This window comes from Narcine bancroftii, chromosome 5 (genome assembly GCF_036971445.1).
Source record: "Narcine bancroftii isolate sNarBan1 chromosome 5, sNarBan1.hap1, whole genome shotgun sequence".
Lineage (NCBI taxonomy): Eukaryota > Metazoa > Chordata > Chondrichthyes > Torpediniformes > Narcinidae > Narcine > Narcine bancroftii.
The window spans coordinates 34,600,314-34,627,744 of NC_091473.1; the positions used below are offsets into that span (position 1 = coordinate 34,600,314).

At 38.7% G+C, this 27,431-nt stretch overlaps 1 protein-coding gene across 3 annotated transcripts in view; it reads left to right on the plus strand.

Annotated features, from left to right (window-relative positions):
• suclg2 (succinate-CoA ligase GDP-forming subunit beta) overlaps nt 1-27,431 on the plus strand; it is a 403,858-nt gene that overhangs the window by 367,338 nt on the left and 9,089 nt on the right. For all 3 annotated transcript variants that reach the window (XM_069937101.1, XM_069937103.1, XM_069937104.1), the window contains one exon: nt 25,675-25,795. In XM_069937101.1, the coding sequence (XP_069793202.1) occupies nt 25,675-25,795 (121 nt within the window). The remainder of the gene's footprint in view (nt 1-25,674; nt 25,796-27,431) is intronic.

The window sequence follows — 27,431 nt, forward strand, 5'->3', positions numbered from 1 at the left end:
GAGGAATTCCAGCAGGATCTTCCTTCAGTCATGGAGAAGAGTGGCAGATGTGCTGAAAACTCTCACTCAGCACTTCCTGTACATTAAATATGTTCTAGTAAGTCTGGGACTTTAATACCAGGAACAACTGGTGATCTTAACAGGCATGGTGTGGTCCAAGAAATGTTGCAAGTGTTCAGGGTATGAGATTTGTTATTGTCCGATTTAGGTTGGTAATTAATTGTTTACATTTCACGAAAAGTAAAATATTCATTGGAAACTATCTTGTATTTAATGTTTTCAAACTTTAACATTTAGTCAAAACATGGGTATTATTGGTCAAAGTGTCCATGTGCTTGTTCTATGTCATGTTTCTGCCCTCGACTTTAGCAGTAAATTCAAAAAGCGCAGGTTGATAAATTGTAGCTAATTGAAAGAAATTGATAGCTGATTAGACTGAACTCAGAAGATATTTAAATATATTAATTATAGAATTATACCCCATTACTAGGGTTATGTTCCTCGTGCTAATAATCTAGCTGTGCTTTAATAATCATTTGATGTCAAAATTCTGCACTGTGACCTGTTACTCGATTATAGATTACAAATCCAAGTTTTAAAGGCTTTAAACACAGATGAAGTTTTGTCCAAACCATCATTTGTTGATTTTTTTTAAAAACTCTGAATATAAGAGAATCAGATATTAGGCAAAATCAGTTGGATTTAATTACTTCAATTAAAATATTAGGCACAATGACACAGTTAATAAAGGGCTGCCTCGGAGCACTAGAGATAAGAGTTCAGTCCTCAGCTTGGGCGCCTCCTGTGCAGAATTTGCATGTACTCCCTGTAAGCATGTCGGCTCCCTCCAGTTTCTTTTCACTGCCCAACACTGCATGTTGGTTGGGAGGTTAAAAGGCCACTTTATATTGCCTCGAGTGTACAAAAAAGGGGAGATTTGATGAGAATGTGCGGAGCATAAAATAGGATTTAATGAAATGAAAGGTTGGTGCCTAGTGTGGGCATAAGGGGTCAAAGTGCCTGTTTCATGCTGTCTCTCTAAATGTATATGGTTCTAAAAGGTATGAAAATAAAAAGAGTGTCAGTTTTTCTGAAGAAGAGAATGGTGAAAAATGTTACTTGAGCAATTTCAGTATTACAATTTAAACCTGTTTCAAATAAAAATTTAAATGGAATTAAGTGTAACGTTTTTAAGTGCTATCACCGCAAGGATACATAATCACCCCTTTTATTGATTATTATTCTCTGTTCAATTCTGCAAGAGCATTTCTGTGGAAATCTCAAAATTGTTCTCAGTTGGCATAGCCCGAGAAGTGTCACATGTCTTAACAAATGAGATCAGGATTGGGGCATGTTTTAGGAACAGAATGGACACAGCTTTACTCTTCAAAGTTTAGCACAGTATATCCTGTCACCGTTTGGTTAAACTTTCCCACTTCATATCACAAATCTAGGTTATATTTCTTCCCTGCCTTCTGCTCTTTATTTTTTTTCTTTGGAAAACTGGAAGTAAATATTTGATGTGGAGATAAACAGTTAATATCTTAAGTCAGTGGCCTTTAATCAGAACTTTTCTAAGGAAGTTTGTTACCTTCATGGTTAAATATTTCAACAACTAATGGATCGGGCCAAATTTCATCTTAAGAGTGAGCCATTAGATCTCAAGGACTCAGTTTTTAATTACTGACTCAAGGTGGATCAGCTACTCTTTCCTGAAATCGTATTCCACAATCTGAAATTATATTTAAAGTGCCCTCAGACTGGAAAGCAGCATAAAATGGGCAGAATTTCTGTATCTGATGGCTGTTCACCACTCCTTGCCAATTTCCACGTGTTGGCATCAAACTACTAATGCTCACTGGCTGGGGGAGTGGGTGGGTTGCACATGTAATTCTGTAACAGCAAGAAAAGAATGTCCTCAGCTTTCACTATTTTGTACGTGCATAACATTTGATGGGCTTTCACAATGAAGTTTACTAGCATACTTAACAAGCTGTTCACACTCATCCTTGCATATACACATTTATTTAAAGGTCAGAAAATGTTAGAGAAAGTCAGTAAAATGCTGCAAATGCAAAATTTCCTTGCAAAAAGGTTTTATCAAGGTAACTATCAGGATAATAAGGGTGAATTGAGTGGAAGATTGTGCATCTGGATTTTTGAAAGACTTAGGAAAATAAGAGCAGATTCAGGCCACTCAGCCCTAAAGCCTCCTGTGCCATTTAACACAATAATAGATGATCACCCCCAGGCCGCATCTCCTTTGCTGTGTCTGTTCTCCAGAACCCAAAATTCCCTTATCTTTCAAAATTATATCTTACTTCCTCCTGAAATATCCTCAATGATCAAGACTCCACAATAGAGAATTCCAGAGATGCACCTCTCTCTGTGAGGAAAACATCTCCACACACCTGAGTTTCGATGACCATCCCTTAATTTAATGAGATGCTGATCAAAACTTGTTGCACAAAATAAAGGCTCACAGCGTTTTGGCCAAAATGAATTAAGGAATGGTTAAAGGGGAGAAAGCAGAGAGTAGTATTAATTGGGATTATTTTCCAGCTGGCAGCTTCTTACAAGTTGCATATTAATCATTTTTGCAGTTCACTTAGAGTATATGTTGAGAGAATTTTAAATTTAAATTTAGGCATACTGCACAGTAACAGGCCCTTTTGGCCCACAGCCTGTGCTGCGTAATTATACCCAATTAACCCTAAACCCCGTACATTTTTGAAGGGTGGGAGAAAACGGGAGTATTCAGAAGAAACCCCACACAGACATGGGAAGAACATACAAACTCCTTAAAGACAGTGACAGGTTCGAACCCCATTCCCTAGCGCAGTAAAAGCCACTATGCTGCAGAAAACATAAGTATTGTTAAGACCATGCCCGTAATACTGCAGGTTTTCTTTTTGGCTTGACTTCGCGGACGAAGATTTATGGAGGGGGTAAAAAGTCCACGTCAGCTGCAGGCTCGTTTGTGGCTGACAAGTCCGATGCGGGACAGGCAGACATGGTTGCAGCGGTTGCAGGGGAAAATTGGTTGGTTGGGGTTGGGTGTTGGGTTTTTCCTCCTTTGCCTTTTGTCAGTGAGGTGGGCTCTGCGGTCTTCTTCAAAGGAGGTTGCTGCCCGCCAAACTGTGAGGCGCCAAGATGCACGGTTTGAGGCGTTATCAGCCCACTGGCGGTGGTCAATGTGGCAGGCACCAAGAGATTTCTTTAGGCAGTCCTTGTACCTTTTCTTTGGTGCACCTCTGTCACGGTGGCCAGTGGAGAGCTCGCCATATAACACGATCTTGGGAAGGCGATGCAGGTACCAAGACTAAATATGCCTAATGAAGAGAATACATGAAAAATATTAAAAAAAGATGCTGGAAATCTAAAGTAAAAATGGCAAATGCTGGAAACACTTAACAGGTCAGATAGCATCTGTGGAAAGAAAATCAGAGTTAATCTTTCATGGTGAAGACCATGCATCAGAACTAGGAGAAAACAAACTAGTTTTAAGTTTGGGAGAAGATGAGGAAGGGGTGGATAGGACAAATGGAAAATTTCTGGAAGGTGATTTCAGGGTTGCCAAGGGGCTAAATTGTAAATGAGATCATACAAATAACAGATTAATGAAGATAATTAGAGAGAGAACATAAACGAAGGAATATAAAAGCTGGAAAATCCATAGCTTCTGGAAATTCCCAGCAAAGGAGAAAGGAAAACGGACTCAATCTTAAAAATGGATGAAAATCACCTGAAGTAGTCAGTTCTGAAACAGGCAGAGGAAAGCAAGTTACTGTAAGATGAGGATTTTAATATTATGGTTGGATAGCTGTAGTATGCCCAGAGAGATGAGATGTTATTGTTCCTCAAGCCAATATTGTATCTTGTTAAAATAGTTCAGGAGACCATTGACAGACAGGTTATATTGTTATGGAGTCCAGAGGACCCCTAAAACCAGCAGCAATAGATATGCACCACAACACAAGGTTACTTAAACATAAGTAGTTTTTAATTATAATTGAACAAGAAAACAGAATTACATTTTCACCTACTTACTTAACCTACCTAACCTACTTAATCCCCCCCCCCCCCTCTAATACTAAGCCCAGGTGTGTGCAATGTATATTTAAGATTAGAAAAGTTATTTAGATCACAGTCCAATCTCACTGGTTGCAGGCAATTCTTGTTCTGTGCACAGAAGTTAGCATTAACAAAGTTCACCAGGCTTTGGTGTTTAACAGGCAAATGGTTACCACTCAGGAGGATTCTTGTTGGTTTTCAGAGAGAAATTTCTTCAACTGATTCCTTCTCAATCAGTCTTGCTGACGAAACTTGCCCCGTTCAGGGTTCTCCAGATAATCCTCTTGCTTTCAGGTCTCCTTCAACCAGGCAGCCTTCCAAAGTTTGCCAGCTTGTCCCGCTGGAACTGATTTCTGGAACTCCTCTCTCTCTATTTCATACCCTCTCTCTCTGAGAGCAAAACTGCTCTGCCTCCCTGCAAAAATCACATGCTCTCCCAGGGTAGCTGTATTCTGCAACTTTGCAAACAGCATTCTGCAAAAGTCCTGCAAAAATTCTGTTTTGAAATGTGTGTGTGCAAGCTGCTCTAGGAATTCCTCCCAAACCACCTCTAGATAATCTGTCACAATATACACCTGACTGGTGTATATAAACCTGATCAGGTTTATAGCTGTTGACAGAGAAGTGATAGAACAGGTGTAGCACCCTATGTGAGTGCGTGGAAAAGTGCCAAGAGAAGCGTAATGGTTGTTCGAAATGGCAGACCAGACCAGAAATCCAGGAAAAGCACTGTCCCTTTGGTATATTGAAAGAAGAGAGGAAAATTATCTGGCGATGTGATTTTGTTTAAGGAATTTGTGAATGATCATCTATTGAATGTGGAGGGAGGTGGGGAAGAAAGATAAGGAACCAGAGAACCCCATCTGTCTAGGGGTAAAGAAGATGAGAGTAGAGGTACAGTCAATGATTCTAAAAACCTTTGTTTTTAAAACATTGCAGAAGAACCTTTGGGAGGTCTGTCATGAGGCACAATAGAAGGAATTATATTTGAAATGGCTGTGGGAGGCTGCAGCCTTATTGTCGTTGTGTGCTGCTAATGTATCATCTGAGATGAAGAAAGAGATCCGAAGGAATAAGAGTAGCAGATAGATCAAGTGAGGGTGAAAACATGGTTGAAATTAGCTTCAGAAATAATGGCATTTTTACGTTCTGTATAAAAGCATGAAACACCACTGAACCATGTACATGTAAAATATAGTGGAGGGGGGACCAAAGCAGGACTGAAACAAGAACAAGGTGTGGCTTGGGTCCATGCTGATCTGGAGAGTGAAGTTGAAGAGAAGTTGTTCAACGTGAGAACTAGTTCTGTCATGTAAAAGCTTATTTTGTGTAGAGCAATGGTTATCAAACTACCCGTCCAAACTCACATTAAGCAATCCCTATACCATCAGTGCTCTGTGATTAGTAAGGGAATGCTTAAGGTGTTATGTGGGTGGGAAGGGAAGGTTGAGAATCACTGCTCTAAACCCGATTGTTACTGAAATATTTTGCTTGAGAAAAATTGTCATTGGCCCATTTTCTTTGGAGTTATGAAACCGTGCACATAATGAGTCAATTAGGTACAATTAAAGCAGTGATTTACAAACTTTTTTTTTCCACCTACATATCACCTTGAACAATCCCTGACTAATAACAGAGCACTTATGGCAAAGGGAATTCTTAAGGTGGAATGTGAGTTTAGGGGTGGGGGCAGTTTGAAAACCACTAGTGTAGAGGAAGTTGTTGAGCTGAGTGTCCTTAGATCATCTGAAAAGGGCTGGGCATGCGAGTCAATTATATGTCCAAGAAAAATAAGAGATAATTAGGTTCAGGTCATTTTAATCTGTTAACGTGGACCAGGGCATCACAGGTATCACAGATATAAGTGGGAAATATATTAAACTTGGAGGAGAAAGGATGAAGTGAAGATCAGAAGAAATAAATTCAAGGGTGAAGGACCAGACTGAAGCAAGCAGTCTGACAGGAAGCAGTTGCAGCTGTGCAGGTCTGTCAGACTGGGAGACTAAGAGATCTGAAGGGAAGGTCTTCTGAAGAATTGAGATCCATGACTGCCTGGGAGAAAATGGCCTGATGGTCAGCAGTGGAGTTATGGTCCAGAAAGAGCTGTGATGTCCAATATTGTTGAGATAGAATGGCTTTACCAAAACACAACAGCATCATCAGATCCATTTTCAGCAGATTTGTTGACAATGTCAAGGTTGGTTTTTCATGAACGGCATATTGCCAATTCAGGAGGGAGTGGGTTTGTCTGAGTAAGGAGAGTAGAAAAATGAAGACACAATGTTGACTTAACAGCATTGAATAAATCTGGAAAATGAAGATTTGAAATTCTATTTATTGTCATTTAATAAAAACAGTGTCAATATTACACAGATTCGCCATTGACAGAAATTGCCTGAAGCGCCTCTTTTAGTCAGAGAAAGAGAAGCAGAAGAGAATTTGCCCCAGTGTCACCAAATGTCCATGGATTTGCCTCCAGTGCTCCCGCAACCTCCCGCAGCTACACAGGGTCCAGTCCAAACCATCAGCAATCGATGATATGATTAGCAACCCTCCATCACCCTAGGCACTCTCTCACATCCCAGTTCTGCCTCTTCAGCTAGTTTTGAGCCAGTCTCCAGTAGTCCACAGCCTGGTGCATGTCCCTTGACCGCAGTCTCCAGCAGCCACCAACCACTGTGGGTTCCTCATCTCTAGTCACCAGCAGCCCATGTGCTTCCTTCAACTACAGAACCATTTGCTGGTCCACTGTCATGGTCACCTCACTGGTTCACTGTCATGGTCAACATCCCATAGATTGTCCCCTCTGCTTGTCCTGTTCAGTTGAGGAGTTGGCACCCTGTTATTTGAAGCCCTGTGCCAGTCCTCTGCTTCCCTGGAGTCCGCAAACCCTTGTGACTGCTGGCAATTATAGGTGCCGCAATCTTGTGTCCAGACCCCGTGGGCCATTCAAAGCTTGTATGGAGCTGATGGTGGTTTGACCCAGAGGGAGAGCTGTGACTCCGCTCCCTGCAGGTCCGCACCAGCGTCAGCACTGCCGTTACAGCAGTTACGGCGGTGCCTCCTTTTCTTCATAAGAGGCAAGGGGGAGGTATCTGGGGGAATTATGGCAGAGGAGAACAGTCCTTAGTGAGGGGTAAATAATACTGATCAAAGAAATGGGCTTGGAGGTGGAGTCTGCAGAAGGAAAGTTGTGTATCCTGTCAGACTTGGAATTCATTAGGCTAGAATGTAGGAAGATGAAGGCAATGTCTCTGCTGAGGACTGATCATTTGGGATCAGAGAGGGAAGACCAGAAGCACAGAAGGCAGTGTAACTAGAAACAAGATGGGACAGAGAGAAGTGAAGTGCAGAGAAAGACCAGGGAAGTATTGGAACTCAACAGCTGTTTAAGTTTTCAATCTTTGATGTCTCAACATGCAACAAGAGTTCAATCTTTCATCCCGCATCGGACTTGTCAGCCACAAACGAGCCTGCAGCTGACGTGGACTTTTACCCCCTCCATAAATCTTCGTCCGCGAAGCCAAGCCAAAGAAGAAAGAGGGGGATAGGTCAAACTTATGAAGAGAAGGGTCTTGTGCATTGAAGTTTGAAACAGTAGGACAGATGATTTCATTGAACTATCTGCAATTCTGGGAAGTCCTGGCAGAGTGAATACTGAGGATATTTTTGGTCTGCCCATAGAATAAACATTCATGGTCTGGCCCTACAATTGATATTTGAGACCTAACTGAGAAATTTCTATGCACAAGCATTGTAAGTTTTGCTTTCTTTCCAATGATAAATGATCATATTCAAGCAGACATCAGTCCCTTTGTTATGGGCTTTGGATGGGAATATGGACTTGAGGCCATAGATCAGTTGCAATGTTACTGAAGCCTACTTTTCTCATGTTTCTTGTTAGTCAACCTCAGGTAACCATTGAACACATTGTGAACTGTCCTGCCCTCTAGTGGATATTGTTCTGTATACGACTTTACAGAAATCTATTTCAAATCTGTTCAAAGTAATCTTGTTCATTTTCATAAAAACTAACATTCAGTAAATCATTCCCTTCAAATCTGAGTTCATATTTCATTCTATTCGTATTAAAAGGAAGAAGCACTTGATTAACATAGCATATCAACGTGTGTTAAAATGTTTTGATCAACAAAGTTTTTTAAATATCATTCTTGTAGAAACATTCATGAATATTAACAAAAAGTTAAATATTATCTATGATTTTAATTGCATAGTTATTAGGCATAGTTTATTGTTTGGCTTAAATAATTATTTTTGAATTAGTAACATTAAAATATAATGAGCAGAACAAAATGCTTATGAATAACAAATGAAACTTTTAAGTATTAAGTTTGTCTTCAAAGAAATCTCATCTATTGATGTTATTTTAATCGTGTGTATGTGTTAAAGGACCAGCAGAATTTATGCCTGAGTTAGGAAAGCTTCAATTAACTCAGACATTTTGTTTTCCATTTATATTTTAATTAATTTTCTGACCATGAATCCATTATTAGTATTGGTGGGTTGAATGTTGCAACTACTTTACATTAAATAATAAGATAGACGAAAGAAAGCAAATGGACGATCACTGAAGCGAGTCAGTCTCAATATTGAAAGTGCAGATGACCAATGTCGCTAAAGATTTGTCAGGTTTCAATCTTTCTAATTCTCCAAAGGGTAGTTTTGATATTGTGAGTTTAGTGACATCTGCTGACCAGTCTGTTCTCTGAAATAAGCCACTGAGAGTCTAAACATAAGATCACACACTCCTGCAAGAGGAGGTAATGAAATTAATAGTGGCTGAGAATTGGAGTGAAATTATATTCTTTGTCAAATTTTGAATGATAATACGTGTACATTGAAAGCACTTCAATAATTCTGTTTATGAGTAGCAAAATTACAGATGAGTTAGATGGGGTCACTGGGTTTGGAGGACAATGGGTGGTGATGCGTGCAGCTTCCTAGTACAAATAGATTTGTAATGTGCTACAAGAAAAACAAAATTCACATGCAGTAATATTTTCCATGGCCAGCTCATTGTTTGATATAATGCTCAAAAATCCTGTAGATTAAATGAAAAAGGTTTTATGTTATTGAATCCTAGTCTTTAGTGTAATTTTTTTGCTGATCACATATAAACCCTTGAGAAGTGCTTTAAATTGGCAAGTATATTCCAGCAGCAAACTGCTTAACTTCGCAAAACCTCTCAGCTCAGTGGCAACTTATCAAAGACTGGACCAGTGGGGTTTTCAAGTACACTCCTATTGAGTTGTTGGACCTTCACAGTGACAATTCTGAAATACTTGTTACATGAGATTTTTAAGATGGGCCAGATGGAGCATTGTATCAGGAAATGTCACCATCCTCTGCGTTCCTGACACCCAATAGTGCTTCAAGGTTGCAGCATTTAGATGTCAGCAACAGTTTCTTTTTTTTTATTTTATTTTTTAAATTTTTTTTATTTTTCACAATATAAACCATATTGACCAAGATACATACAGACATTTTTCTTCTTAAATATATACAATGTCATTTTTCCCCCCTCCCTTCTCTCCCTCCCTCACCCCCTTCCCTATTTATTTGAACTTCAATCTATAAGATACATTAAACCCGTTAAACAATGTTGTCACTTCATAAAAATAAACAAGAAATTTTACTGAGTCAGTTCGTTTCGTTGTCTTCTCCTTCTGTCATTTTAGGTAGTTTCTTTCTGATGTTATGAGGATCTATAACTCACCAATGGCAGCTTCCTGCTGGAAATAGGATTCAGGACACTCTAAAAGACTACTATAAATTATTATATTTGATCATGTCATGATAAAGATTGTTTACATCTTTGATCTATTAATTATCTATGCATTTAACAATCTCTATTTTGCAAATTTGATTTAACTACATGTGGCCCATAAAGTTTCTAAAAATGTTTGTGCTGTTTATCTTAACGGGTCTTGAGGGGACAAATGTTTTCTCTGTCAGGTGGAAGATTGCCAGAGTGTATCGGTGTGATGCTAACTTATACTTTCCCTGAAAAATAAAGATCAGAATTGTCAGTGGTAGAGAAAACACCTCTTTTTATATCTCTGTGTTCACAACTGGTGCCTAGTCACATGTTGTGAAAATCAGAGAGAGCTACAGGATGGAACTGACCACAACGGCATTACTGAATCAACAGTAGTAATACTATTTATATTTAAAATAGATCCCTGCATGATGTCTGGATGAGTTGATGCAAGCAATCCCCACTTTATAGCTCTTGGAATAATGCAAACCTGCCTTCACTACCCAAATATTTGAGATATGGAGTAAAATTCACTGATAATTGAATTTAAGTGAAAAAATATCTTGTTTTTTTTCTTCTCACTCACTTTTCTTGATGCTCATGCAGGTGACGCCTCTTTGCATTACAGAAAAAATGATGCAGACCTTTTTCCAGGAACCCAAACCCACCACTACATCACTCAGGGGACCACTGTACGCATTTGTGATGTATTCAGGGAACTGATGAAAGAGCATATTCTCTTCATGTTAGAATAGATTAAAATTACACCAATAGATTTTTGGATTTCCAGCCTTTAATCTTGTAACTGTATAAAAACTTGCAACTCTGGAGAAAAAGTGGAAGTTCTCAATTTCTACTCAACTGATCTTGAAACTGTACCAACTTTCTAGCTACATTGGGAACATTGATTAACTTTCCTTTAATGGGTCTTTTTGACTGAGTGCCTTCATGTACCATCAGAAACATGGAGGTATTGTAGATGTTAGAGGCTGATTTTCATTCAGCAGATCTGACCTTATCGCACTTTTTACTATTGCTAATTATTCTGCATCTGACAAAATGTTTGCAAAAGGATTCTCAGTACTAAATATTTATTCACAAACTGTCCACATGTCCTCTGCACCATTAGTTATTAGTCACAGAGTTCCTTTACAGGTGAGGAGGGATAGGACCTTGCCAAGCTTTCAAGACTATTCAGGGCAAAGCTGGCACTTTGAAGCAGAAAGCTTTTGCTCTGGGCAGTGGTTTACCATGGTGCAAGGAGTGGGCAAACCAATGGGTGTTGGTCATTTTGTGCTTGGAGACACATTATGCAAATCAGATACAGTGTGAATCTGGCCCAAAAGATGTAAGTGAACTAAGCATTGCTTATTTTTAAAGCGAGGTGGCCATTTGGTGCCTGAGTGAGTTTATGCATTTGTTTTGTAATGGCCTGGTTCAGCTGGCAAAAGCCCTGCTTTCATACTATTAAAATGAGTTAGATTTACACTATTAAAATGAGTTAGATTTACACCAACATGTTCTTGGAATAGCTGGTTTTTAGAAAAATCTGCTCTTCCCAAATCATGTTTAAACTCTGCTATAAAAAAAAGTTGATTACTTTCACAGGTTGAATTTAATTTTTACCAGTGTGAAACTAAAATCTCCAAGGTTTTATATGAGAACTTTGAATTTTCCAGTATTAGTTTTTTTTAAAACACCTTGCCATTCTGATCACTGGCAAGCACAATGGATATTTGTTGTCAGATACTCAAAATATAAATGAATGTAACTCATGTCATAGGGCATGACACTTACTTTTGGGAGATGTTGTACAGCACAAATTAATCTAATTGATTTGGTGATACGCAAAAAAATTGTGAAAAATACTTGGTTGAATCTAGTCATGTTCTTTGGTTACATTCTGTTATATTAAAAGCTGTTCTGCTGCCATACAATTAAATATTGTACATTATTTCATTATGGTAGCCTTACATTGTTCTTTTAAATTTTCTGTCTCCCTGCATTACGACTAATTTATTGATGTTGGGTCTGCTGTTGCCTTATGTGAATTAAATTCAGTGGCTACAATTCAACATTGAAACACTACCCACAGTAATCCTTTAGAATGGATTTATTCCACCTCAAACATGTTCCCGTTGTGTTGATATTTGTATAGAATCAGATTCTATAGCTCCACTGTGTTTCATTGTATTTTTCTCAAATTATATTTTCTGTGAATTGCTTTTCAGAATAATACACCAAAGGACATAAAGCCTTGAATCACCTTTAACTACCTTTTTAGATGACTATAGTGAATGCTAAAGTCTGACTTTCACAGTTGAGAACAGCTGAGGCTGTTGAGAGGAAAGTTTCTTTCTCTGCCGAGTGTGTAAGGGTTTTATGTGCAGTCTCAAACAGCATAGGCCCACTGCACAAAACTGCTGTTAGCTTGTGATCCGCAAAGATTCAGAGTGTAAGCAGTGGGGGGCAGTCACCTTTGAGAGAAGACAGCATTCAGCCATCAGTTGCCTTTGGGAAGGATGGAAAAAATATAAGCTAAAAAAAATGTAAAAACACAAACATGCTAGAGGATCTTCAGCAGGCCATGCAGGAGATAAAAATATATAAACAACGTTTTGGGCCTGAACCCTTCTTCAAGGCTTCTTCAAGCCCTGGTATTTTTACTACAACTACAGCTTCTATAGACTTCTGTGTTTCATTCTAAAAAGATCCAAAAGATGTAATTCCAAAATATAAACAAATCTGGAAGATACTCAGCCAATTAAGCAACATCTGTGGAAAGAGAATCAGAAGTAACTTTCATAAACCTTTATCATTAACCTGAAGCATTAATTTTGTTTTAGCTGACTAAGCAGTTGAGTATTGCCAGTATTTTCTGCTTTTTAGTGTATCATGTATTTTTTTCTGATCTGTACATCAGAATGACTGAGTTTTTGTACATTTTTTTTGTCCTGAGGATTTGGGTTTTCTTTCCTACCTTGCTTGATTACAAAGTGTGCTTCAAGCTGTGGGTAAAAGTAACATTTTAGTGGCACCACAGTTGAATGCAGAAAGATGGTATGGTTATCAATATGGCAGCTATGAACATTCAACTAAGCAATTTGGCCTGGTGGAATTAACAGTCTCTTTCTACATTCTGTGAGTTCTGAGCTCTAATTGAAGACAACCCCCAATCTGCCCAAGATGCACCTGTCAGTTCCCCTCATCCTGTAATAAAATGGAATTCACCAGGGAATCACAAATGAAATTGTGCTTGATGAATGTGACAATTATTTGGGCTGGTTGGGGAAATATGATTAGGTGATGCATGGCATTCAAAATGGATTAGTAACATGACAGATACTATTTGAGCAGTTTGACATTAACTGGTGAGAAATGATTAGCAAGAAGAAAATAGTACTGCAAGTAAAGGGAATTTATCAAAGTGTACAGCAGTGGCTCTCACAGTGTTCCTTGCCTACTTGGAATGTTTCCTTTGACCACATTTAACAACATTTGACTTTGAGGTAGTGTATCGGATCATCTAATTTACAAATCATGTTAAAAATGGGAGCAGAGAAGATAATTATTGATGAAAGAAAATGACCAGGAACTTTTGTGGATTTTCTGAGCATTATGGCAAGATGTGTGTGAAAATGTATTAAACCTTAAGTCACTACAAGTGACTGAGTATGGACAATAGGATGTGAACTCACTGGAATGCTGTTTAATATGAAAAAGTAATATTAAAAATAAGGCGATGAAAAAATAATATGTATGTTAGAAATTGTGAATCAGTAGGAGTGTGAATAGAAAGCTTCCATTGGTTGATTGACCTATAATGTAAGATGGACTATGAGGATTAGGTACAAGAGATTCAGCATAAAGAAATGAGTTTTACTATATTTTTAATACCATTATGTTCAAAACATTCCTTTTAACATCTTATAGCCTCACAACTCTATCTTTTGCTCTTCTGCACCTTTCAACTTCCTTTATTCAGCTTATTGTTGATGAGCTTCAACTTCAGCATCAATTCTTGGACCTTATCCGACCTGTCTCTCAAAACTGCTGCAGTAAAATTGATTTGTCTTATCTCTAGCTGAGATGTTTGTTTTTGCATCCTGGGGCAATGAATCATTGAGCTACTCTGAATAGATGTGCTATCCTGTTCATTTTAAGTCATCTACTTCCCTTCACTGATCCAAATAGTTAATTATATTCAGAGTGGATGGCCTAATCTTGCAGGCTATTATCTGTGGTTTTGAATGGATTGCTGTTCCTCAGACGATTAAACTGTAGTAATTCACTGACTTTGGTACTGCCTGTCAAATCTGGAGATCCAGAACTGACTGGCAAATACAGAAAGCTGAACCTATTAGTTTACTCCAGCATTAGACTCTTTGCTGGACATTTACCTGGTCCAAGGCACATTCGCAATCCTTTTTAGCTCAATTTCTCCATGACTTTGATCAAAGTCATATCAGAATATATTTTTGTTAATTATCTTCTGCTGCCTCTCAGATAAGTAAAATAGCAATTCTTTATCTTGTGAGAGATGAGTAAACTTGACATGAAAATATGAAAGATGGGGAAACTAGTACAGACACATGGAATGATGGATTAAACCAGTATGAACAGGCTAAGCATGGAAATTAGGATGCAGGAAGCAGAGTCAGCCTATGTAAGATAAGAACCTTCTAGTCCTTTCCACAGGATCAGTGAGCCCACCATATGAATAAGATAAGGAGAGGCAAGGAATAATAGAATGTAGGAAGTAGAGGTTATATGAATGAGATAAGGGTCTCCTAGCCCTAGACAGAAGTACCAAGTTCTACATATATAATTAGTAAGCCTTACACAGATTTATCAAGTTATGCATATTAAATTAGTAAACCCTAGACAGGATTAGCGAACTCTGCATATGAAGACTGTAGCTCTGAGAGTCGGAAAGGTGTGAATGGGGACAAGGGCAAGGATGTGTATAAGGACAATGAGGATAATGACATGAGAAGACACCGACAGGATACCCCCTGGTCCTCCAAGTTCACAGAAACAACACGTAGGCAGGCAGGATTACCTAATGCCAAACCTCTCCAGCAGGCAGAAGAATGTAAGGGGGAGGGTATTCCTATACTGAAATTCACTGTATAAAAGTTGGGTGAGCCCCAGTGTATGTGTGTATTCCCAGGGTAAGGGGAAGCACCCAACTTTGCATTGTTGTTTAATAAATGTTCTTTGTTCTCAATTTTTGTCTCGAGCAATTTCTGTGAAGGTACTTCTATTTCTAACAATCTTAAATAAGTAACATGTAAAACCAGATTTCCAATCATTGCTTTCTTAGAATTCACATCATTGGTGTTTCATAATAAATTGTTGACATCATAAATCCACAATTGAGACAGGTCTCGTGTGAAACCACTACATGATATCAAATAGCATTTATTTAATAGTACTTAATAACGGCATGGCACGTTGTAGGGTGACATGGTCAGTGTAGCAGTTAGTGCAACACCTTTACAGTGGCAATATTCGGGACTGGAGCAGGGTTCGAATCCCGTGCTGTCTGTGAGGAGATTGTACATTCTCCCTACATCTGCGTGGGTTTTCTCCAGGGGCTCCAGTTTTCTCCCACCATTTAAAATGTACAGGTACTGGGAGTGTAGGTTAAAGGGATGTAAATTGGGTGGCACAGACTCATAAGCCAAAATGTCCTGTTACCATGCTGTATGTCTAAATTTAAATTTAAGTTACCAGGTGGCTTATAATTTGTCGACTCTGTAAATATGTCTTGCATTTCTTTTGAATGAGAGCTCTCCAATATTTGTCACACACCAAAGCAATACAGAAGGTAACAAGGGGCAGCAGGTCTGCCCTCAATGCATCTCTCTATTGCTATTCATCTCTTATCTGTCAGAAGATCGGAAAGGGATTCTCTACCCAATGGTTTATCAGAGTTAATATCTGACTGGATGTGTTCTCTTTGTTCTCTGCATCATTTGTTATAAGTCATAGAGTCACCTCACAAGTAGGATGGCCATTCCAAAGGAGGACATGGTCATAGGTTACCATATATTACCATATATGTGTGTATTATATGTAGAAATACAGTGTGTTTGCATTGTTGTTTTTGCAAAACCCATGAACATATCCTCCAAACCTATGAACATATCCTTTGGAATGGCTACCCTACTCACAAGTGAGGCAAGAATGGGACCTCGCCAGCTGTCAAAGTCATTCAGAGGCAAGGATGACCACTTAGATAGAGTCAGAAAGGGTCTGCTCTCTGCAGGGCCTGGCCATTTTGAAAGAAGCTAGTATTACATTGCCAGAGAACATTTTGTACTTCATCACACTTTGTGCATTTCAGACACACCAAGGCCTAACTGCAATAAAATAGTAATTATGTCTGGTTGAGTTTGTACGTGAGGTAGATTTGGCCTGCAAAGATGAGCTATGGTTGAGAGCATAATTTCATCCCAGTAAAATTCACACCATACATTCTTCTAGAAATTGTTTTAACAATAATCTCCCGTTTCAGCACCTGCTCAGTACAACTTTGTAATGAAATATTTGGAAGATTAATTTCACCAGCTGAATGTAATAATTTAATAATAATGTGTATTTTTGAAAATCTTGCTATCCATGACAAATTCATTATTATGTTTGTGTGTTTTAATGATGTAATGTCTGAAACCATATTGCCCAATATCATGAAGACAATATTTATTAATTTTGCATGTTCCAGTTTTGATTTTTAAGATTTTGCAGTTGTGATCATTGACAAAGGTGATAGAGATTTGTGATTAAAATGTTCAAATGTGCCAAAATGTTCTGAATAATGCACTCAATCCAGTCATATCCTTTGGTTATCTTTGTTCTTATTTTTTTAATTTATTTTGTAGAGCAATTAAATATTTTTGTTCACTTAATTATGGTATTGGGCAGAATTCTCTCAAAACTTCATTCCATTCATCTTCTGTTCTACTTTCTTACAGGGTAAATTAGGGTACATGACTAGCTATCAACAGTAATTGTTTTAAATAGTTTCAGGTCATTTATGACTCACTTTCTTACTTTGTAATTTCACTTCATGTATCTTTTCCAATTTCACATTTTTTTTTCTACCTTCGTTTTTCTTTTTATTACCAATCATATATAGCATCTGGCAATGTTATTAGGCAAAAGTTTTAAGTTTTTCTCCTTTCTATTAATTTTTCCTTTTTTAATTTTTTTTTCCTTTTTTCTCTTATTTTATTTTTTTTTGTTTTTTAATACATTTTTAATAACTCTTTTATATAAAAATATATAATACTTGGAATACAAAGTATGGATATGATTTACAACTTATTGTGTAACTTTATCATTTAATCAAAGTGCAATGTTTTTTTTATTAAAATCAATAAAAATATTTTTAAAAGAAAGAATGGATTCATTCCACATTAGTTTTTATAATTCCATTTTATTCCAAAATATTTTTCTTAATTTATATTTGCTACCAATTGCCTTGTGGTTTAAAACTCTAAAGCACAAAAAAGTACAATTACTAATATTTAACGACATTTGTTACCCATTTCATTCTGCTCATTTTGAGGCAACGCAGCTGCTTCCTCTTATAGAGGAATGTTAGGTGAAGCTGCTCGATGAACTAATGGGAGGTCGTCAACCTGAAATGATAGTCTTGTTTCTGTTTCCACAGATGTTGCCTGACCTGACTGTTTCCAACAGGCTAAAATTAATTTAGCCTTACTGACAACATCTTCCGTGATAACATTAACATGTTTATTTGCCCAAAGTAAGATTTTGGAAGTTCTCAGGGACTATTCTTGTTGGAAAATCAATTAATGTTAATTTAAAACCTATTCATACTTCTGGTCTGGGGCCTGTAAGCTGTAACTCAATCTTTTTTACAATCACTCCTAAGTCAGAATTTATTATTCACTCCCAAGTCAAATGACAGTTCAAAACAGTAACTCTGTTTATATATAGAGCAAACTCTTCCGAAACCAAATATGACAAATAACAATTATACTGAATGCCATGAGGCGATCAATAACTTCACAGGCGGAGTTGCTAATTAGCACACTGGCTTTTTCACAATGGTGAAACTATTCTGTAAAGACTCCATTCCACTAATCAATATGTCCATCACATTCTACATTCTTCCTATTTGAATGGAATGTGATGTGTTATGTACACTCGAGCAGCAATAAAGATTAGCCCAAATGATTATATTTAAATTATTAATCAACAATTAAATAACACCTAATCTAATTTAACTAACTTATCTAAACTTAACAAAAGTTATGTACAATTATCTAACTTAAACTCTGACTATGAGCGAATATATGTTGGTGTGTGTGGAATACCCCAAGCCACTGCAGCTCATGGCTCAATTCTTGAAAGGTCATTCCAAGCCCAAAGTTCAGAAATTCGGCAATGACACATGGGCTTGAGATTGATGCGACACAGGTTTTAGATGGTTGAGGCATGCAGGTCTTAGATTAAATTAGTAGTTCCTGAAGTGGGTGAAAGAGACAGGGGGAGTGATAGAATTTTGAATACTCACGACACCCTTGCTGAGATGCTTCAGAGAAATGTCCTTTTTAGCTAAGTGTCTTCTGCAATTAAAACCCTTTTCATGGGTCAGTAGAATGCAGTATTTCTTCTGCAACTTTGAAAACCCCTTTCCTGGGTTAGTTGAAGTGGTCTCTGATTCCTCTGTAAGCCAAATTCTGTCTATAACCACACAATGAGGCCACAAAGGAGGTAAAAGAGCTGTTGAATCTTGAGCTGCTTCCTCAAAAATGGCCTCCAGCCAGTCCTGCATATTCATTCTTAATCTGTGGTCGCGTGATGTCTGCGGTGGGTATTAGAGACAAGGTCTTGGTTCTCTTCAAATGTATCCATTACAGAACGCAATGTCTTCAAAGCTTGCTGCTAGTTTTACAGGCACTTCAAATCCTTCTGACAGGTTGTTAAATCTGTCCTCTTAAGGGGACAGTCCCAAACAAATAAAGATAGCTGAAAAATGTGTGGGGGGGGGGGGGGGGGAATGTCACAGATGAGAAAAGTATTGTAGAAAAATGGCTAGTGTAACGATTAGCATAATGCTATTACAGAACCAGCAACCCAGGTTCATATCTGGCCTTGTCAGTAAGGAGTGTATACATTCTCTTGGTGTATGCGTGAGTTTCCTCCGGGTGCTCCAGTTTTCTCCCACATTCCAAAGACATATGGGTTAATTGGCTACATGGGTGCATTTGGGCAGTGTGGCCTTGTGGGAGAAAAGGGGCTGATTCTGTGTTGTATCCCTAAAATATAAAAAATTAAAAAGGGATTTGCGCATCCAGCTGCATAAAATGCAAAGGGTTGGCAACAAAGTAGAGCAAATTATTTAGAAGTCTAATGGTCCACTCCAGATGCCTTGCATGTTTCAAAACAGTTCCTAAGGTTCTGGGGTATGCTGGATAGTTTTGTTACCATACTCATAGCAAGATAAACTTCAAAAGGTCACCTCAGTGGGCCCTTTTTGCAAAGCATGTGCTCCCTGCAGTCACCAGTTGGCCAAGTCCTTATTATCGCCTGGAGCACTGCCTATCCTCTCCCATTATTGTGAAATTTGTTCACTCATTAATCTGTTTTAAACATTTTTTTCAAGAATTGGCTGTTGCTGCAAGGCCATACATTCTCCCCCTCCCTATTTCCCCTGAAGAAAGTGATTGTGATGAACCCCAGTAATATATGAAGGAATGGTTGCATGTTTGCAATCCTCAGTAGATGCTTGAATGGTCTTTTATACTTTTGAGAGATAGCACCAGTCCGAGTTAAATGTCAACAACTGGATGGCACAGTTAGCGCTGTCCTATTACAATGCCGTTGATCCAGTTTCAAATCCAGAGTCTGTAAAGAGTTTGCTCGTTCTCACCGTGAGCTGAGTGGGTTTCCTCAGGGTGCTCTACTTTCCTCCCACCCTCCAAAACCATACTGGGCTTGTAGATTAATTGGTGTATTTGGGTGGCACCAGTTCAGGTTAGGGTTAGCCTGAAGAAAACTGAGGTCCTCCATCAGCCAGCTCCCCACCATGACTACCAGCCCCCCCACATCTCCATCGGGCACACAAAACTCAAAACGGTCAACCAGTTTACCTATCTCGGCTGCACCATTTCATCAGATGCAAGGATCGACAATGAGATAGACAACAGACTCGCCAAGGCAAATAGCGCCTTTGGAAGACTACACAAAAGAGTCTGGAAAAACAACCAACTGAAAAACCTCACAAAGATAAGCGTATACAGAGCCGTTGTCATACCCACACTCCTGTTCGGCTCCGAATCATGGGTCCTCTACCGGCACCACCTACGGCTCCTAGAACACTTCCACCAGCATTGTCTCCGCTCCATCCTCAACATCCATTGGAGCGCTCACACCCCTAACGTCGAGGTACTCGAGATGGCAGAGGTCAACAGCATCGAGTCCACGCTGCTGAAGATCCAGCTGCGCTGGATGGGTCACGTCTCCAGAATGGAGGACCATCGCCTTCCCAAGATCGTATTATATGGCGAGCTCTCCACTGGCCACCGTGACAGAGGTGCACCAAAGAAAAGGTACAAGGACTGCCTAAAGAAATCTCTTGGTGCCTGCCACATTGACCACCGCCAGTGGGCTGATAACGCCTCAAACCGTGCATCTTGGCGCCTCACAGTTTGGCGGGCAGCAGCCTCCTTTGAAGAAGACCGCAGAGCCCACCTCACTGACAAAAGGCAAAGGAGGAAAAACCCAACACCCAACCCCAACCAACCAATTTTCCCTTGCAACCGCTGCAATCGTGTCTGCCTGTCCCGCATCGGACTGGTCAGCCACAAACGAGCCTGCAGCTGACGTGGACTTTTTACCCCCTCCATAAATCTTCGTCCGCGAAGCCAAGCCAAAGAAAAGAAGAAAGAAAAAAAAGAAAAAGTTCAGGTTACCATTCTGTATGTCTAAATTAAAATTTTAAATATTAAACTGTGAGAACACAGCGCACATCAATTGGAATTGCCCACAGAAACCAACACCACAGTGAATCATGGCAAACAGCATCCCACAGTTGAGATTCCTGAACTTTTTGTGACTTTCATGGGATTAAGATTACCCACAATGCTGTTTTAAAGCTATTAAAATCTCAAACTTCTCATTGCTACCTTAAGGTACAGAAGCTTGAAACCAGCATCTCAAGGTTTAAGAACAGTTTATTTCCTACAGCTATCAGGCTATTGAACCTCCCCTTGGTATACTCATCATAATCTGCTCCGACTGGTCGCACTGTTACAAGATACTTTTTGTTGCAGTAGGATTACTGCAAATATTTATGTCTTATTTTATGTATTTATTGTCTTGTAATTTAATTCAATTACTTTGCTGTTATAGTTTTTTTTTCTTTATATTTATCTGTTTGCCAGCAGCAAGTAAGAATTTTGGCACTTTGTGTATGACAATAAACTCCTCATCATCAATCTGTCCTTGACTGACTTCTTCAATCTACATAATGATGAACAGAGATTTTTTAAAATGACCTCCAGCTGATTTTCTCTGGTCACAGATGCAGTAGGACCTCACATCACTAAATGGTACTTCCCACTGCAAAACATGCTGATCTAATTGTTGAATATTGAAGAAGAATACATCTGCCTTAAAGAATCCTTATTCACAAAAATGCATCATATCAGAAATAACCTGATTATAGCATAAATAGATAATTAATTAGCATGAATGGTTAAATCAGATGCTAGGGTCATCAGAAAAGATTTTTTTTAAAGCAACGACTATTTCAAGCAGTGCACAGCAACTTTGTGTTGACTGAATATATAAAATGAATTATGAAGTTACAAGAATGAGCAAGAGTTGCCAAACTATTTAAGTCATTTCACAAACAACACATCTTGTAATTACTTATTTTGCAACTAAAATAATGTTTCCTTTTATGTAGGAATGACAGTCATGGCATTCTTTCATGTAGTTTACTTGCTAATGAAACCTATTCCCTTGGAGATCAAAGCAAAACATCAATACAAGAAAGTGTATCTACTCATCTTTTGACTAAATGTCTGCCAGGGTGATGTAACTTAGTGCTCTACTTCTACTGAGTGGGCTAACTTGAAAAATAGTTGATTGTGTTTTCACCAAATTTGATACCTATAAAAGTCCTTTAATAGATAGACTGTTGAATCATTTCCAATTAACATCTTTTGTTGATTTGGGTGCCTCCCCCTGCCAGTCTTCAGTCTTAATTCAGATGCCTTCTTGCTTTTTGCTTTATATTGAAGGGCTCAGGTCTGAAACATCAGTAATTTATCTTTACCTCCTACGGACGATGTAAGACTTGCTGAGTTCCTCCAGCAGTTCTGTGTGTTTTTACTACAATCACATTATCTGCAGATCTTCATGTTTCACAATACAGTAGTGCACCCAAGTGGAGGTAATACAGAAGTGGGTATAGATACCAGATTTCCATAAATTTTCTGATGTAACCATTGAGACAATTGGCATTTTTACTCAGAAACTTCTGAATTATTAAAAAAAAATTAACATACTTACCTCCGGTGTGTCCCAAGATGGTCGTTTGCAGAGGGACACTTTTAGGGCACTTGTACACAGTCTTCCTTTGTTACTGTGCTTGTCAGAGGGGGAATATCGTATTCATTAGGTCTGTTTCTTATGGAGTTTCTGCGGTCATTTTACACTGCAGCCACTCCAAAAAAATGTGTAAAGGTCTCGGTGGAAAAAATTTTAGAATGGAATTTATATAATAAATTCCATCTCGACATTTTTACATTGCCACCGGAGCAAAAAAAATTCCTGAAATTTTCTCCTCTTCAGCGGCTGTGTAAAATTGTCTAAAGTAATGACATAAATATTTCCAATTTACAACGCTGTCACACTTTCTAGTAGCATGAGCTCAGATTGTGAATTATGTGCAGAAAATCTTATTTCATGATGGAACTCGTAAGAGTTAATGGTTTATACAGCATTTTTTCATAGATTTAAACTGGATATGTGAAATATTAGCAACTGCTTAAAAAAACATGACGGAGAGAAATTTTCACCAGACACCATCTGAGAGATTAGAGGATAGAACACTACAGCACAGTACAGGGCCCTTGGCCCTCGATGTTGTGCCAAGCCATATATCCTTAACAAAAGAAGTACTAAACCCTCCTACCGCATTACTCTCTATTTTTCTTTCATCCATGTGCCTGTTTAAGATTCTCTTAAATGCCCCTAATGTTTCTGCCTTCACCACCATCCCCAGCAAGGGATTCCAGGCACCCACAACTCTGTGTAAAAGAAAAACCAGCCCTGATGTCTCCCCTAAACTTCCCTCCCTTCACTTTGTGCACATGTCCTCTTGTGGTTGCTATTCCTGACCTGCGAAACTGGCACTAGCTGTCCACCCTATCTATGCCTCTCATAATCTTGTAGACCTCTATTAAGTCTCATCTTTCTACACTCCAAAGAAAAAAGTCCCAGCTCTGCTAACATTGCCTCATAAGACTTGTTTTCCAATCCAAGTAACATCCTGGTAGATATCCTTGGCACCCTCCCCATAGCTTCCACATCCTTCCTTTAAGGAGGTGACCAGAAGTGAACACAATACTTTAAGTGTGGTCTCAGCAGAAATTTGTAGAAATTGCAAAATGATCTCTCTACTCTTGAACTCAAACCCTATATTAATGAAGCCCAGCCTTCTTAGCTATCCTATCAACCTGCATGGGGACCTTGTGGGGTGCATGGATTTGGACTCCTAAGTAACTGACCATTAACCCTGTACTCTGGTTTATCCTTCCAAAATGCATCACCTCACACCTATTGAACTCCATCTGCCACTTCTCTACCCAACTCTGCATCATGTCTATATTCTCTTGTAACCTTCGGCAACCTTCAGCTCTATCCACAACTCCTCCAATCTTATGTCATCCTCAAACTTATTGACCCATCCTTCTGCCTCTTTATCTAGGTAATTTATAAAAATCACTAAGAGCAGGAGTCCCAGAACAGATCCTGTGGTACTCCACTAGTCACTGACCTCCAGGCAGAATACTTTCCTTCCATTACTACTCTCTGCTTTCTACTTGCAAGCCAATTTTTATCCATTCAGGCAAGGTTCCATGAATCCTGTACCTCATGATTTTCTGAACGAGTCTCTTAAATGCCTTGCTAAAATCCATAGAGACCACATCTACTATTCTACCCTCATTAATTTATTTTGTTACCGCCTCAAAAAACTCAATTTGACTTGTGAGGCATGGCCTTCCTTCCCTTCACAAATCCAGGCCTTAAGTAGACTGTATTTTTCCAAATGCTATCCTTAAGAAACCTTTCCATTAGTTTGAACACCACTGACATAAGACTCACCAGTCTATAATTCCCAGGATTCTCCCTATTACATTTTTTAAACAAGGAGACTACATTTGCCATTCTCCAATCCTCCAGCACCTCCCCTGTGGCCAAAAGAGGACTCATAATCAAAGCTACTGCTCCAGATATCTCTTACCTTCCTTCCCATAGCAATCTGGGGTATATCGCATCCAGCCCCAGGGACTTATCAATCTTGATGTTTTTAAGAAGATCCAAGATCTCCTCTTCCTTAATCTCCACATAGTCCAGCACACATGCCTGTTCTACTCTTACTTCACCTAATCAAGGTTCTTTTCTCTTGTGAATACTGAAGCAAAGTACTCATTTAGGACAGGGGTTGCTAACCTTTTAATTTTTAATTTAGACATACAGCACGGTAACAGACCATTTTTGCCCAAGAGTACGTACTGGAGGTGCAAGTTAATTGGGCAGCACAGACTCGTGGGCCGAAATAGCCTGCAGCATGCTATTGTCTAAATCAAAATTAAAAGGTTGGCCACCCCTGATTTAGGATCTCCCTAACCTCCAGACACCAATTTAAATAGCAGCGTAGTCTGTTCTCAGCCACCATCACTCCCATTCTTTACACTATAATGAACATGGATTTAAAACAATTGATGATACTAATTAATGTATCAATGGTTAAGTTAATCAATGTCTAAAATGTTCATCTGGACACATTCTGCAGGAGGATCTCAGAGGGTGAACCAGAGTTAGTGGGAGAAAATGGTCTGACATTTCGAGTTAAATCTTCACCAGTTCTGATGAACAGTTTCGGTCTCCCACTGAGTTCCACAAACAGACTTGTGTTTGGTTTCAGATTCCAACATCTGCAGTCTCCTGGGTGCCACTGGATCGTGCATGTATTTTATATTTAAAATACTGAAATGCACGGGCATCCATTTTCATTTGATGTATGTTTACCTGCTCGAAATTGATGATGCCAAGAACTGAGCATCGTGGTGCAGCTCCACGAAACCTGAGAACTGAATGCATGCTTATTGAAGGAAATTTCAGACCACTGAGGAGATTTATTATCTTGAGCCCACCTTACACCAATTTAAATAGCAGTGTAGAAAAGGCAATCAGTCTATTTTCAGTATAAAATTACAAGATTCAAAAAAACTGTGCATAATTACCAACGAGTATTTGGGGGTTCTGGTTTTATCATTTGATTGGCTGCTGCTGAGTGATTGACCAATAGTATAGAAAGAGATGCACTTACAAAGATTTGTGATGCAATTAGGATTTTTTCACTTTTCAAAAATTTTCTTAGAAATGATTATTAAAGGCAGAATGTTTCTAAACTGTTCGGATGTGGAGCCTTAACACAAATTTACATAATTCCTGAAATGTAAACGTAAATTAAAAGGTTCACCAAGCAAAACAAAGTAAAAATGAAGCATTTTTTTTGTCTGACGGTCTCTTTGTCTTTTTCCTAGGTTGAAGCCATCCTTGTCAATATTTTTGGAGGAATAGTTAACTGTGCAATCATAGCAAATGGCATCACAAAGGCATGTCGGGAACTTAAACTTGAAGTACCACTTGTTGTAAGACTTGAAGGTAAACATTAGACATTACTCTAAATCGCCAAAAGAAAACTCATGGATATAAGTATTTTCCTTCCAATGCTACATTCTCAGATTTCTCCCATTTATATTACATGTCCAAAACTGTAAGAAAATGCCTCCTTAAGTAGGTGCTTTATTAGGGTAGTATGAATTCAACATTTCATTGAGTTAGTCTAAGTTTCATCAATAGTAAAGCACTGAATAAAAGTTGAGCTGTGTCAGGTCCAATTGTGGTTTACATGACTACAGCTGAGCAACAGATGTGGTTCCTTCTGATACAAACAAAGAAGGAGCAAGTTATCTAAATTGGGAGAATTGAGTTTTGTGTCCAGAAGGCTGCCACATGCACAGGGGATATAGTTTTAGAACATATATCAGTACAGGAACAGGTCCTTTGGCACACGATATATGTGCCAACCTCAAGGCCAAATTAAATTAATCCCATCTACTTGTAGATGATCTAACTTTAAATTTAGACAGACAGCACGGTAACAGGCCCTTCTGGCTCATGAACCCATGCTGCCCAAATATACCAATTAACCTCAATTTCCTGAATGTTCATGTCACTGTCTAAATGCCCTCTAAATGACAATATTGTGTCAGCTTCCATCTCTTTCCCTGGCACAGGGTTCCAGACATCAACCATATCCACATAGGGAGAAAATCTCTAACCTTTCTATGCTATTTTGATACTTCTATTAGGTCTCCTCTCAACCTTTAATACGCTAGAGAAAACAGTCCAAGTTTGTGCAACCTTAGAGCTTTATCAACTTTTATCATCTTCCCTACCCTCAGCAAAGCCTCCACACCCTTCCTCAAATGCAGCAAAGAGATTATACACACAATGATCCCAACCCAAGTTGTATGCAGCTGCTGTATGATTTCCTGACTTTTATATTCATGCTTCAACCAATCCTTCACCACCATATGTTGCCATTTTCAGGGAGCTACGGACTTCCATCCAAAATTCCCTCTGAACATCAATTCTTCAAATACCTATCAAAGTACCTGTACAACATTGCACAGTTTTACAGATAAAACTCCCATCTGTGATGTATCCACCCACTTCTCCAACTTGTCTATGACTTATCCTTTGACTACCCACAACTCCACCAATTTTGCATCATCTGCAAACATTTTAATCACCCCATCTGCTTTTATCAAAATAACACACACACACACACACACACACACAAATCTCCTCCACCATAACTCTCTATGGCAGGCTAATTTAAATCCAATATATCAATTGACTGTGTCTTAATCTTCTGTTTTCCCTGGAGCCAAGGATACGGGTGATCTGACAGAAGTGTTTAAGATAATGAGAGGCATACCTAGGGTAGATAATCGTCTTTTTTTTCCCATAGTAGGGGTACCAAAATCAAGAGAAAATCAGTTTAAGATGAGAGGTAGGAATTTTAATAGGATACCAGAGGAGTACGTTTATCTTACAGAGTGGTTCATAACTAGAACCTGTTGTCAGAGGAGGTTGTGTAATTATACAATTACCACATATGAGACATTTATCAATTACTTAAATAGACAAGATAGTGATGGTACCAAGTATACAGTCCTAACGCGGACAAATGGGATCGGTGTGCATGTGGAAAAAATGGTGACGTGGATGT